Source organism: Spermophilus citellus, assembly GCF_964194105.1.
Source record: "Spermophilus citellus genome assembly, chromosome: 9".
NCBI lineage: Eukaryota > Metazoa > Chordata > Mammalia > Rodentia > Sciuridae > Spermophilus > Spermophilus citellus.
Window position 1 is genome coordinate 85,673,670 of NC_138191.1, and position 15,082 is coordinate 85,688,751.

At 32.5% G+C, this 15,082-nt stretch overlaps 1 protein-coding gene across 4 annotated transcripts in view; it reads right to left on the reverse strand.

Annotated features, from left to right (window-relative positions):
* The window catches only part of LEPR (leptin receptor), a gene marked incomplete at its 3' end in the record, with an annotated part of 187,561 nt that overhangs the window by 57,519 nt on the left and 114,960 nt on the right, over positions 1 to 15,082 (reverse strand). For all 4 annotated transcript variants that reach the window (XM_081305679.1, XM_081305678.1, XM_081305677.1 and 1 more), the window contains 3 exons: positions 13,542 to 13,617; positions 3,785 to 4,114; positions 1,613 to 1,736 (listed from right to left, as the gene is read on the reverse strand). In XM_081305679.1, coding sequence (XP_081161805.1) covers positions 1,613 to 1,736; positions 3,785 to 4,114; positions 13,542 to 13,581 — 494 coding nt within the window. In that variant the 5' untranslated portion in view covers positions 13,582 to 13,617. The remainder of the gene's footprint in view (positions 1 to 1,612; positions 1,737 to 3,784; positions 4,115 to 13,541; positions 13,618 to 15,082) is intronic.

Genomic DNA, 15,082 nt, shown 5'->3' on the forward strand with positions numbered 1-15,082 from the left:
ATAAGTCTAACCTTATTATATCTTTCTGCTATATTTGAGCATTGGTCACTCAACTTCTCTTGAAATTATTACTTTATTAATAATTTTTGGCTAATTAAAACATTTCTGTAGGGTAAATTAGAAAGAAAAATAGAAGCTTTTTTTTATTCATTCAACAAATAATTTTAAGCATTTATGTAAATATTTCCATTGAGTTAATTTCTACAGGTAGAACTACTGCTCAGCATAGTAAGTGCTATGTGTGTACATTACTAAGTGGTATGACCAGGTAATATGTCATATCAACTTCTATACCAGGGACTCTCCAAGTTGAGTTCTAAAGAATCATCTAAAGGGCTTGGTAAAATAAGGATTAGTGAGGCCCATCTCCAGAATGTGGATTTACTAGTTCTGGGGTGGAGCTACCTAACTTAAATTTTCATAAAGTATTCACATGATGCTGATCTCTGCAAAATACTACACTGCCCACACATGTTCTTGTTAGTTCTTATTTACAGTTAAAAATTCAACTCAGCCATATCCTTCCTTAAGCAACCTTCCCTCCCTCCTCTCTTTTCTTACCAGTTGGACTGAATGCCCTCTCAAGAGTCAAGGGCTGCCAAAGCAGCATGTACCCACCAAGTATGTCTAAGTAACCACTAAAACTGAAACTTTATACATGTCTGTCCCAAGCACTAGCCTACAACCACCTCAAGGGCAGAGTCATAACTATTCATCTTTATATTTTTAATTTTCTTTTCAAAAACATTTCACTGTGGTAAAATATATATAACACAAAATTTGCCAATGTAACTACTTTTAGTGTCAAATTCAGCAACATCAATACATTCATGCTGTTTTGCAACTTTCACCACCATATGACTCCAGAACTTTTTTCATCTTCTCAAACTAAAACTCAGAATCCATCAAGCAATGACTCCCTACGGGATATCCCCAGGCACCTGATAACCAGAACTCTACTTTGTGTCTCCATTTGTCTTCATATGGATAGGTTTTAGCATATCACCCCATGTTATGTCTCAGTAACTATAGTACTAAAGGAGTCAAGTTTCTCTTTAAGTACCAAATAAAAGAATGAATGAGAAAAAAATTAAGAGTTAAAATTAAGAGTTCATATTATTATTGGAGCATATAAGAAAACTTGAATATATTACCTGATAGAATTATAAATATATGGCTATTTCAAACCATTTTTTTGGTTCTCTGCCTAACACAAATAAATATCAAGTATTTGTATTTTTAAATTAACCAAAAATATCACATATAGAAAAAATTTACCTGAGGAAGAAATACAAAATAAGTTTTTCCCTTTTCCACTTAAATATCTAGGATCCCTGAACTGAGTTCACTTTTCTTTCAGACTATATGCCTATTCATATCTGCAATATCTTGCTACCTTAATCAACAGGAGGAGCAAAAAGGAAACCTAATGGAGAAGAGTGTTGTACATAAAAAGAAACATATATGCAAAGAACCCTCTATAAATGGTTTGCTATTAAAGGAAATGTAGGGACAGGAGAGGTTTCATAATATACTTTTGTAGACAGAAACTCTTGCATTTCAGGAAAAAAAAACTCTGCAGAAATGGCCAAATTAATTATTTGTTACTTACAGAAAATAAAAAAGATGGACCTTAAGGTCATAATTCTTGAAAGAATTCTTTAATAATGGCTCCATGTAACAGATGAATAGATTCAAATCCCCTTTCATCCAGCACTGTATGTTCCAGTTTGCACCTGAATTAAAAATAAACTGCATTAAGTCTGAAAAACATTCTGAACAACTCAGTGAAAGAGAAGAGCTAAATTGAATTTACTTATGTTCTGAAGCAACTTCCATTGCCTGTTCTGAGAGAAAAAGACTAAGCTCTAACTACTGGTAGGCTTGCCCAAGTGATGTAGTACCTGTGACCCTTAGTTTCCTTCTTTGTTATGTAAGAGAATTAAATTCAATGATTTCTTCTCAAACTTGTTTTTAATAACAAACCACTTAAGTCAGACAAAAGACCTCAAAATTCATTAATTCAGTTCTTTTTCACTTTTCAGGAGAAAAAAGAACAATAGATATCAGTGAATAAGCAAATCTAGAGGGATATTTACATGGCTGTTCTGGCAAATAAAGGCACAGTGACTCATATCTGAGCTATGATCCATGTCTTAAATTTTTGTTTATTAAAATATCATAGGCCCCAAATACAACTAATAAAAGTACATTGCCACTACACATTGAAACACACACACTTGATGTGATGAAGATAAACTATGCATAATTTATAAGGCAGGAATAGCAAATGTTGGAAATCATAACTAACTTAAGACAATACTAACACATTTTCCCAAACCAGGATTTCTAGCTACTAGGGACTTGAAACACTGTTGCCCCTATGAAAGCAACAGCCTACTTAGAAGAATAAACTGAAATCCTTGGGAATCACTACTTAACTTAGCAATTTTAGTTATAAAAATTTAAACTCACTTAAAAGTACATAGTTATCAGCCTTCATATGTAATATAAAATTAAAATAATAATCATAAATAATTTTATCATTTCAAGACTCATCACTGGGACCTGACTTCTTCACTTAATTCTTGGCATATTTAATAATTACTAAATTGGCTAAGTTTCCTTACACATTTTAAAAAGTACCTCATTTAAAATGAAGTTAATAGCTATGAATGGAATTGGGGACATAGTGAGTTATTGCTATTACCCTATTTTTAAAATATGATTTTATTTCATGTTTATGTTTCATCATTATTCCTAAACTGATTTCAACATACTGGAGTGTTTCTCCACATCATCATGTCTATCAATGATGATGAATGAGGGTTGATTTTATATTTCAGGGCATATCTGGCAATTCCTAGAGACTTTTTTTCATTCTAGTTGGGGAGGGAATGCTACTGGCATCTAATGGGTAAAACCCAGAGCTGTTGCTTAGCATCCCACAATGTACAGGTTAGCCCCCCAAAACAAAGAATAAAATCAAAATGTAAAGATGGCTTTTTACTGAAGACTTTTTTTTTTTTTTTTTTGGCAAGGTGCTTGCCCTGACTTCAGAACAGCTGTACAAAATGTACCCAAGATCCTCCAAAGTATAAGACCTTATAAAAGTCATCCATGCCCATGCATGCACCAAAATGGCAAGAGTATCAATTGGAATATCCTGAGAGGCCCACATGGAAGTGTTATGCTTTACACTTATATTTTTATAAAGTCTCTTCATAAGGTTAAATCAATTAACTCTAGTCTATTTAGCTTTTCCAGAAGACCTGTAAATAGTTTTGTTGTTTACATTTTCAAAGGCAGAATTATTAACTAGACTACCTATATTTATTATGCATTATACTTAAAACAACAAACCCCTTGATTTAAAATGTATATGGTTTTAGAGAGATGCCTTACCTGAACAAATCATTGGAATTTTTAAACTATTTAAAACTTAACTCATTCAACATTGTCATTAATAAATTGATATTTTATCTAATTAACAAAAAATACAATGATTTTGTTAAATCAAAGCAAATTTAGAGACTACAAGGAATGTTCTTAAAGGTAAAAAAGAGTTCGCTTATTGCATTTTCATGGGATATAAAATAATTTGGAGCATATATATTAGCTCAGTCATATGGTAAATCCTAATTTTATTAATAACAAGAGCAATAGTATATGTTAAGAACAATATCCTAAGGCATCTATTTCCTACAGGTTTTAGAGAATTAAAACACTCTATTTGATACAGTTAAAACCTAACAGTTAATGTCTGGAAAATTAAAAGACTTACTTAGATGTTGAAAAACTAAGGAATTTACTGCTGAAGCAAATGTCCTCCCATCGGTGCCGTCCTCAGATACAGAGCAGCTCTTTTCTTGTTCATTCCAAAAACAACAGTGGAACTTTGTTTGGGATAAGTTAGAAATGTAGGCAACACTTGAATTAAATTTAGCTTCGACAACTGCCTCATAATGTCCATCCAAACGTGAAGCATTCTTTGAGGTTCCAGCAGTCAAAAGGAAGTCATCACCAGTTGCATTTGCTGGCATACAAGACAATTTGAATCTCCAGGGAGTAACTGGATATGCCGAGTTAAATGCAGTTATCACACAAAGAAATTCTGTAGGACATTAACAAGATACACAGAATGTAAGTCATCATTCTGACTAAAATATAAGCTGAAAGTATCTGAAACCATGTAGCACCCAGTAATAATTATTCAACTTTCAAAGTGCTCAGTCATATTTAATGACCAGCTCTGAGCTTCCATATTACAATGTGTTAAACTCGAGATTGTTCACTTATTTATTCAAATAACTCCCACACTCAGTCAGCTCTTTTTTGAAAGTTCACACATCATTTTTCCTTGTTAATCTAACATATTTATAATTCAATGAATGGACATTAACACTCAATATATTTTTTTTCTTTTCTATAATAAACTCATTCTAACATCTGGCAGAAATAAGAAATATCTGGATGTGAAATTATATAAACAAAAAATAAAGCGTTCTTTTAGCATTTATTGAAGAGTAAAATCGAAACATTAATGCTGCTTTTACTGCTTTTACTGAGCGCTTTTGAAAACAGTTTGCCCTGACATGAGGATAGTTGGACAAACTATGACCAGGATCCTCAGATATAAGATATCATATAAGACATGCATGCCCTAATTAGCGCTCTCCAAGAAGTGATACACAGCAACAGATTTCTTCCAGAAAGTTTCAACTGCTAATTTAATTATCACTTTCTAAATATAAAGATTAAGAACATTTATATAACCTTTACTAAGAAATATTCAAAAATTAATCTTTAAATAAGTAATTGTTTGAAAATAAAATAATTATTAACTCTACAATTCTGAGGGAGGGTTTTGTTCATTTGTTTTACAAATTATCCAAATATTCCAAAAAGTTTGTTGCCATATATATACACTAATGCAGAATGAAAATTCTGAGAATTTTGTATGGCTTTCAGTGGAATTTGAAGAATTATGGTAAATGCAAAAATATAAGAAAACAGAAGCAACAAAGGTGTTCTGCAGTAGGTGAATGGATAAATACATTGCAGTACATTCAGACAAAGAAATATTAATCAGTTCTAAAAAAGAAATGAGCTATCAAGCAATAAAAAGACATGGAGGAAACTTAAATGCATAATACTAAGAAAAAGAAGCTCATCTGAAAAAGGAGACACATCGTTTGATTCTCAACTATGTGCCATTCTGGAAAAGGCAGGACTATGAAGATATTAAAAAGATCAGTGGTTTCCAGGAGTTGGGAGAAAGAGGGATGAATAAACAACACATAGGACAAACAGAGGTTCAAACTACTCTGCATGACCCTGTAACAGTGGGCAAATGTCATTAGACTTGGCAAAAGTCATGGAATGTACAAGAATGAACCCTAATGCAAACTGCAGACTTTGGGTGGTGATGAAGCACCAAAGTTTATCAGTTAGCAAATGTTACCATTCAGGGGAGGGATGTTGATAATGGGGATGGTTACAAATGTGTGGAGGCAGCAAGTAGACAGAAAATCTCTGTGTCTTCCTCACAATTTTGCTATGAGCCTAAAACTGATTTTAAAAATAAAATCTATTAAAAATGTAAGAACAAAGAAATCTTTAAATATAGTTCACAAATTTTTTTAAATACAAAAGCAAAATGTGTAAAATACTCAAATATTATATAGAGGTATTGACTTACTAGTTTGGTTTCTAAACCTTTCTCTAAATATAAAGTAATATAATATGTATTGATGCAAAAATTAAGTCAAAATGTTTAACTTGAGTAATGTTACCATCCCCACACTGATGACAATTAGGTATCATTAACCTCACCAAAAGAAAATGTTCAGTATAACTGGATTTGTCTGAACTTCAACCTTTCTAACAACCTTCTGTTTCTGAAAACAGAAGATCTCTATGAAATCAGAATATTTTCATTTTTAAAAAATTAATATTTGTTTTGTGGGGTTTCTTTGTTATGTTTTTTTAAAAACATGAATATGTTATACTACTAATTAAAGCATTTTATTTTATAATTGCACATGGAAAATTCAGTGAACTGAACTGAAATTAATCTCAAAGCCTCAAATATTGAAATAAACAAACAATTTAAATTCATAAACATAGAAGCAATTGAATTGCTTTAATTAAAAGATGAGACTGTTTTGTTTACATGCTTTCTTTGCAAATATTTCTTTCCCTCAGAATGAATCCTGAAAAACAAGATATCCAGCATTTTTCTCCAAAATGCTGTCCAGTAATAATAACCTAGGATATCTTCTGATTCATGATGCTAAAACAAATCTTTCAAAAGCCAACATAAAACATGAGTCTAATAAAAATTAGAAAAAATATAAAGAATAACTAATAGTTCTTTTAAATATATAATAAAATTAGATGAAGAATATAAATGATAATTATTTCTCTTTGACAGTCCCAGTAACATAGGTTTTTGGAAATCTGTAATAGTGGAGCTATTCTGAGTATTTTCTGGAAGGATACAGATGGCTGCAATGAGAAACAACAGGATGTAAAAGGTGGACTTGTAAGGAAGCTTACAAGAGCACCTTTACATTGGAGCAGCAAAAGTTATGCTCAGAACTAGTTGACACAAAGGTAACAGTTGCCAGATAAAATAAGTTCAGTTAAAGATAACCTGACTTTAATATCAAAACTTTGCAACCTAAACAAAATTAGATTATTCAGATTTTTAAAATCAGAATATGATGAGAAGCAAGTAAATACCATTTGTTGAAAAGTTACCAGTAATTGGAGAAGGTGAAGCAAGAAGACAGATGAGAACTCTCCACTGATCATCCCCTAAAGAAACATCAATTAAAACAACTATCCATGCATGAAAATACTCAGACACCCATGGCTCCTAAACATACTGGTACCTAAAAAGTGAGTCTCCTGACCTGCCCCACCCAAATGCAAGATTGGACCCCACAGCCCTTGCAATGATCTCTGATTTTGGAGTCAGAAGGTTGATCGATCTGATCTCTGAATCAGAAGTTTGCTGACCTATATTACAGAAGACTTAGGTTTGAGACAAACCTCAGAAGCAAGAAAGCCTCAATGGATAAGACTTCAGGTGTATAAAGTACTGTGATAGCCGTGGCAACCAGAGGGCTTTGAGTGTATCCCAGTGATGTGCCCACCTGGGTAGTCAAGAAATTCTCAGTTGGCACTGTGTGCTGTACAAGTCTTGGCCTTAGGACATCCTATAGTGCTTCCACAGCTGCAGCAATCATAGGCTTAGGGACCATACCAGATGATCTACCAGATGACCAGAATTTCTGCACAGGTTTCCTGCTAAACAGTGTTCCTGAACAAATCCAATCTGAAAAGACTTGAATAGGTATATACTTCAAATACCAATACATAACCACAAGGATAAAGGAATCAGCAGGGAAACATGCCAGCACCAAATAGAAAAAATAAAGTACCAGTGATCCATCATAAGTAGATGAAGATGCATGTACTGCTTGACAAAAAATCACGATAACTTTTTCAAAGACTCAAAAAATTTCAAAAAATACAGAGAAACGATTCAAAGAAATGGGGAAAATAAGGGACTAGAATATGAAACACAGAGACATTAAAATAATAATAATTTAAAAAACCAAACAGAAATACTGGGAATGAAAAACAGAATGGATAAAATAAAAAAGGGCATGGAGAGCACCAATAACAGAATTAACAAAGCAGAACAATCTATGAACTAGGGGTTATTTGAAGATATACAATTAGAGGAGAAAAAAGAAAAGGGAATGAAAAGGAATAAAGGAAGCTTGTGGAATTTATGGGACAGCATCAAAAGAGCAAAATTTCAAGTTACTGGAGTTCAAGAGCAAGTAGAAAACAAAATATATCAAACAATTATTAATAGGTCTGAAAGGAGAGGTAGACTGCCATACACTAATATTAGGAAACTTCAACACCCCATTTTTAGCAATGGACAGATCATCCAGATAGAAAATCAAGGACTTAAACTACGCTTTAGACCAAATGAACCTTATAGATATATGTACAGAATATTCCATCCACAGCTGCAGAATGTACAATCTTCTCAACTGCACAGGCAGCATTCTCCAGGATAGATCACATGGTTAAGCAACAAAATAAGTCTTCCCAAATTCAAGAAGACTGAAATCAATTATCTTTTCTGGCCACAGTGGTATAAAACTAGAAATGAGTAACAAGAATAACTTCAGACGTAGTGGCACACGCCTGTAATCCCAATGGCTCGGGAGGCTGAAGCAGGAGGATCTTAAATTCAAAGCAACTCAGGGAGGCCCTAAGCAACTTAGCAAGACCCTGACTCAAATTAAAAAAGAGCTGAGGATATGGCTCAATGTTTACATGCCCCTGGGCTCAATCCCTCATATGAAATAAAAAATTAAAAAGAGGAACTTCAGAAAATTTACAAATACGTGGAAATTTAAAAACCAATGGGACCGGGGTTGGGGATGTGGCTCAAGCAGTAGTGCACTCGCCTGGTATGCGCAGGGCACTGGGTTTGATCCTCAGCACCATATAAAAATAAAATAAAGATGTTGTGTCCATTGAAAACTAAAACAACAACAACAACAACAACAACAACAACAAAACAATGGGTCAATGAAGAAATTTAAAAGGGAATTTTAAAAATTCTTGAAAGAAAGAAATGAAAATGAAAACACAACATATCAAAACTTATTGAATATAGCAAAAGAAGTTCTAATACATGTTTTTGGTAATAAATGCCTACTTCAAAAAAAGTTATAAAATAAATAACAAAAAAAATTGATCACAGAAATACAAAAGATTAAAAGAAATGTAAATCATCATACTCAAACATATTGGGTATCATAGAAGGAATTAATAAATTCTGGAATTCATACAACCTTCTAAGATTGAATTACGAAGAGACAAGAAATCTGAATATACTAATAACAAGAAAGAAGATTGGATCAGTAATAAAAATTCTCCCATGAATGAAAATCTCAGGGCTTGATCACTTCATTGTTGAATTCTAATAACCATTTAAAGTAGAACTAAAATCAATTCTCAAACTCTTCCAAAAAGTTGAAGATGATGTAACACTTTCAAACTCATTCTACATAACTGACTCCAAAACCAATCAAGTACACAACAAAATAAAAATAAACAAAAATATAGGCCAAATCCCTGATTATCATAGTGGCAAAAATCCTCAACAAAACAGCAAACTCAATTCAATAGTACATTAAAGAGATCATTCACCATGATCAAGTAGGAATCAACCCAGGGATGCAAGGATGGTTCAACACATGCAAATGACATACCACATAAATAGAACAGAGAACAAAAACAATATGATCGTTTCAAGATATTCAGAGAAATCATTTGACAAAATTCAACATCCCTTCATGATAAACCTCTCAACAAATCAGAAATAGAAGAAATTTACCTCAACAAAATAAAGTCCATATACGATAAACCCACAGGTAATATCATACTAAATGAGGAAAAGTTGAAATCTTTTTTTCTGAGATCTAGAACAAGACAAGGATAACCAATCCTGCCACTTTTCTTCAACATATGTTATTGAAAGTAGTAGCCAAAGCATTTAGTAAAGAGAAAGAAATTAAATTGAAATGAAGAAGTTAAATTGACCCTTTTGCAAACAAATGATCTTATACATTGAAAATCTTACAGTCTCTGCAAAAAAAAAAATCTGTTAGAATAAACAAATTCATTAAAGTTGCAGAAAAAAAAGCAAAACCCAGTAGAATTTCTATACAATAGTAGCAAACTATATGAAAAAGAAATCTTTAAAAAACAATCTCATTTATAATAACTATAATATATGAAAATTCCTATACTGAAAACCATAAAATATTGATTAAAGAAATTGAAGACACAAATAAATGGAAAAATATCCCACGTTCATGGATTGAAGGAATTAGTGATGTTAAAATTTCCATCCTACCCAAAGTAGTCTTCAAATTCAATTCAATGCGTATCAAAATACAATTGACTTTCTTAACAGAAATAGAAAAGAAAATACAATTCATATGTAACCCCCAAAAAACCCAAATAGCCAAAGAAATCTAGATCAAAAGGAACAAAATTGGAAGTATCACAATACCTCACCTCAAAACATACTACCAAGTTATAGTAACCAAAACAGGGGCTGGGGTTGTGGCTCAGTGATAGAGCACTTGCTTTACATGTGTGAGGCATTGGATTCAATTCTCAGCACCACATATAAATAAATGAATAAGATAAAGGTCCATCAACAATTAAACATTTTCAAAAAAAAGCATCATAGTGCTAGAATAAAAACAGATACACAGACCAACAGAACAGAATAGAAAACCCAAAAATAAATCCATGTTTCTACAGCCAAGTGATCCTCAACAAAGGGAGAATTTATAAGTCAAAAACATTCACTGGAGAAATGACAGTCTCTTCAATAAATGGTGCTGGGAAAACTAAACATTCTTATGGAAAAATAATAGAAAGATGGACCTCTGTTTCTAACCATAACAAAAAAAAATCAACCCCAAATGGATCAAAGACCAAACATCAGATATGAAACTACTAGGGAAAAAAAACTAGGACCAACACTTCAAGACATTTGTACAGACACCAATGTTTTAGATAAAACCCCAAATTACAGACAACAAAAGCAAAAATAGAAAACCAGGATTATTTCAAACTAAGAAGCATCTGTACAGCAAAGGAAACAATCAACAAAGTGATGATACTACCTGCAAAATGGGATGAAATATCTGTATACTATATATCAAATAAGGGGGTTTACATCCAAAATATACAGAGAACTCAAAAACCTCTGAGGAAAAAAAGCTCCACAAATAACCTGATTTAAAGATGGGAAAATGACACAAATAGACATTTTTCAAAAGAAGATGTACAAATGGTCAACAGGTATATGAAAAAATGCTCAATATCACAAATCAAGGAAATGCAAATCAAAATCATGATGAGACATCACCTATTCCTGCTAGGATGATTATTATCCAAAAGACAAAGGGTAACAAATGCTGGCAAAGTTGTGAAGAAAAGAGAACCCTTGTACAGTGGTGGTTGGAATGTTAATTAGTATGGCCATTATGGAAAACAGTACAGAGATTCCTCAAAAACAAAAATGAAAAATAACCTTTTCAAAAGAATTTGAGGTCTCACATGCCTCAGTGATGTAAGGACTTTTCAGTAGGCCCTCCTCTTAAAGGTTCTACAGCACTCCTTCATATCACCTCCCTGGGAACTAAGGATCCAATTACAATAGACCTCTGGTGGACACTCAAACCACATCCACCCCAGAGCAACAGAACACTATTCAGCCATAAAAAAAAAAAAAGGAAACACTGAAATTTGCAACAACATAGATAAATCTAGAGGGCATTATGTTAAGTGAAATAAGCCAAGCACAGAAAGAAAAATACTACATGACCTCACTTACATATAGAATTTAAAATAGCTGATCTCATAGAAGTAGAGAGAAGAATGGTAGTTATAAGAGGCAGGAGTGACAAAATGGAATGTCAAAGAATAATACATATTTATAGTTGGGAAGAGTAAGTTCAAAGAGCTAACATGTAGCACAATGGCTACAGTTAATGATGATATATTGGGGGAGGTTTCAAGATGGCAGAATGGAGCAGGTCACTTTCCTCTCACCAAGGCATATTATGATGAAAATGTCTAGCATACAGAATAAGGATAAAAATTTAAAGGCTGCCATAAATAAGAATTAAATTATGGCATTTGCTGGTAAATGGATGGAACTGGAGACTATCATGCTAAGTGAAATAAGCCAATCCAAAAAAACCAAAGGCCAAATATTCTAATATGTAGATGCTGATTCACAATAGGTGGTGGTGGAGCAGAGTGTGTGTTGGGGGGTGGTAATCAGATTGAAGAGGGTGGAGTGAGGGCAAGGTGGGTGGGAATGGAAAAGACAGTAGATTGAATCAGATATAACTTTCCTATGTTCATATATGAATATGTGATCAATGTAACTCCATATGATGTACAACCACAAAAATGGGAAGTTATAGTCCGTGTATGTCTGATAAGTCAAAATACATTCTATTGTCATGTGTAACTAAAAATAACAAATTTTAGAAAAAAGAAAAAAATGATAATATATTTCTTGAAAAATATTGGGACAGTAGATGTTAAATGTTCTTAGCACAAAAACAATAAATATGTGAAGTAATGGTTTTGCTATAATTAGCTAGATTAAACCACTGCAAAAAGCATAAAGACTTCAAAAGTCATCTTGTACATGATAAATGCATATAATTTCATATGCCAATTTAGAAAATATAAATAAATTTAAAAAAATAAAAAATTAAACGAGAGAAAAATTAGCTTAGTTTTCCTGTCTAAAATTAAAAGTTATCAGCAACATGTGACTTATTTCAAACAAAAGGTTGAAATCTAAGACAATAAAAGATCACGTGAAGCTTTCTCTGGAGGACAATCCTGCAATTCGTAGGAAGAAAAGCATTTAATTTCTTTCTTTCTTTTTTTTTTTAGAGAGAGAGAGAGAGAGAGAGAATTTTTAATATTTTTTTTTTTTTTTTTTTAGTTCTCGGCGGACACAACATCTTTGTTGGTATGTGGTGCTGAGGATCGAACCCGGGCCGCACGCATGCCAGGCGAGCGCGCTACCACTTGAGCCACATCCCCAGCCCCAGCATTTAATTTCTTAAAGCATTCTTCTGGTGGTATTTGTTACCATTCCTTGGTAACCCTCTACGTTCACACTTGTCATTACTTTCCAGTTATAATACAGAATAGCATTTACAACATGATCACCCTTCTTTTTGAAAACAAACCCATCATTTTGTGTCACAGTCACATAACATGTGACTATTATTACCAATTAAACTATTCCTTGACATAGAAAATTTAATTTTTGACTATTATCTAGTATATTTTATAATTTAAAATTGCTTATTTGCTAAATAAAATTAAAAGTTAAGTGTCACTTTAGCTTATTTAAAGTATGTGTTAGCATATCATAAATTTTCTGTACTGTAAAAGAAAAGAATTACAAAGCAAATATTGGGCAGTAAGGAAATATTTCAAACATGACAAACTGTTAAAGCTTATGATGGTTCATGTTGTGTTTTAGCTTGACTAGGTCCAGGGATGCTCAGATATTTTGTCAAACATCATTCTGGGTATGTCTGTGAGAAAAATTGTCCTGATAAATTGAAAACTTGTTAAGTGGAAAAAGAAACATGCAGATCAAAATATAAAGACCAATTCTAGTTTTACAACTATAAGGTAGGGGTGTGTGTGTGTGTGTGTGTGTGTGTGTGCACGTGCATGCACATGCACTAGAATTCTGGACAAGTAAAGTATCAAGTTGTTTTCAGGAAATTGAAAAGGGTTTTTGGTTTATAGTTAATTATGAGCATAAATAAGAATTCCTGATTGGAAAAAGGAAATTCTGTTAGTCAATGAAACAAATAACATCTCAGAAAGCACAATCTTCACTTTATATAAGTACATTAAAACAGCAAATAACTTACCCCAATGTAACAAAATCACAAAGAGTTTTTGACGAGTCATCTTACTTCAGAGGCATGTACCTGAAAAACAGCAAATCTGAAACAAAAACAACACATACATCAGGTGTCTGTAGAAAATATAAAAGGAAAAGAATTATAAATAAGTATTTAAAATTAACCCTCTGTAATAATCGGGATCACTATCAGAGAAGTCTTCCACTCTGAATTTAAAGTTATAGATTTACTGCTATGCACATATTATCCTACATAGTTATGCAGCTTATATTTTAACACAGAAACAGTCAATGTTCCTCTGTGCCATAGAAACCAGCACAAGTGTCACAGGACAAAAGTGAATGTTCAACTAAACAAAAATGATCACAGTATCAATTAAATATATGACAGGTAATCTAAAACCATTAATATCACCATCTTAACCGTTTTTGTTTTTTTTATGTTCAGGGTTCAAACTTCCCTTATTTTCTAAAACCTTTATCTTTACTGTGATCATACAAAGTCAAATGGTTATAGCACAGGTTATGACATATTTATTTCCAATAAAGAATAAAAAAAATTTTCCAAAATGTTTTTGAAAACGTATTATTCATTTGCAGATAATATTCACACTAAAGAGTTACCAGAATAATTCAGGGAGGGCCTCATGACTTAATTTATCCAAATGCTAGGAATGACTTCATACATAAGCTTTCCCATGAATTCTACTCAATTTGAAATACATCATCAATAAGATTATTTATACTACTACATCATGAATTAGAATGGCAATAAAATTTTAATTCATTAAGGTTGGACTTATGATGAAACCCTATAAGACTTGGATGTTTAAATCTTTTTTTATGATCTCAAATTTGGGATTCAGTCCATCACACATATGTAATCTGAGATGTTAACAACAACAACAACAACAACAAAAAAAAAAAAAGCCCTGAATTGCATCAGGAGTCTTGGATGCTGGCCTCTACTACTTTTCTACTGATCAGCTTGCAGGACTTGGGATTTCAACTGTATCGACCTCTGGTTCCTCATCTACAAATAAGACCACTGGATGACCTCTACAATTTCTTTCAGAGCTGCTTATGATTCTGAGAAATTTTTACTTTAAAACAGAAATCACAGCTTTACTACAAAGAATATTAGAAATTATTAAATAAGAAACATGCCTTATAACTCACCTGAGGAATGGCCCCATATGATGAGTAAACAGAAAAGGGGGTTTGTTAATTTTACAACTTACAGACTCTTAGGAAGAAAATGGATGCATATAAACAATTTGTGTTCTGGTCTATTTGTTTTTCAGAGTATCAGTTTTTCATTAGAATTTTGGTTTGACAAAATTCGTTGGGACTCTGTGACATCACAACATTTCTTTAGGATCTCTAGGAATGGGTGAAGTACTTAGCATCCACATGATCTAATCATATTAATATATGCAAGCATTAATATGATTTTAATATTTAATATAATGTTTCATATAATTTTTTATTATCTGTTTCTGATATAAAACATCCCCACAAAATAAGCTCAAGATCAAGGATCATAAT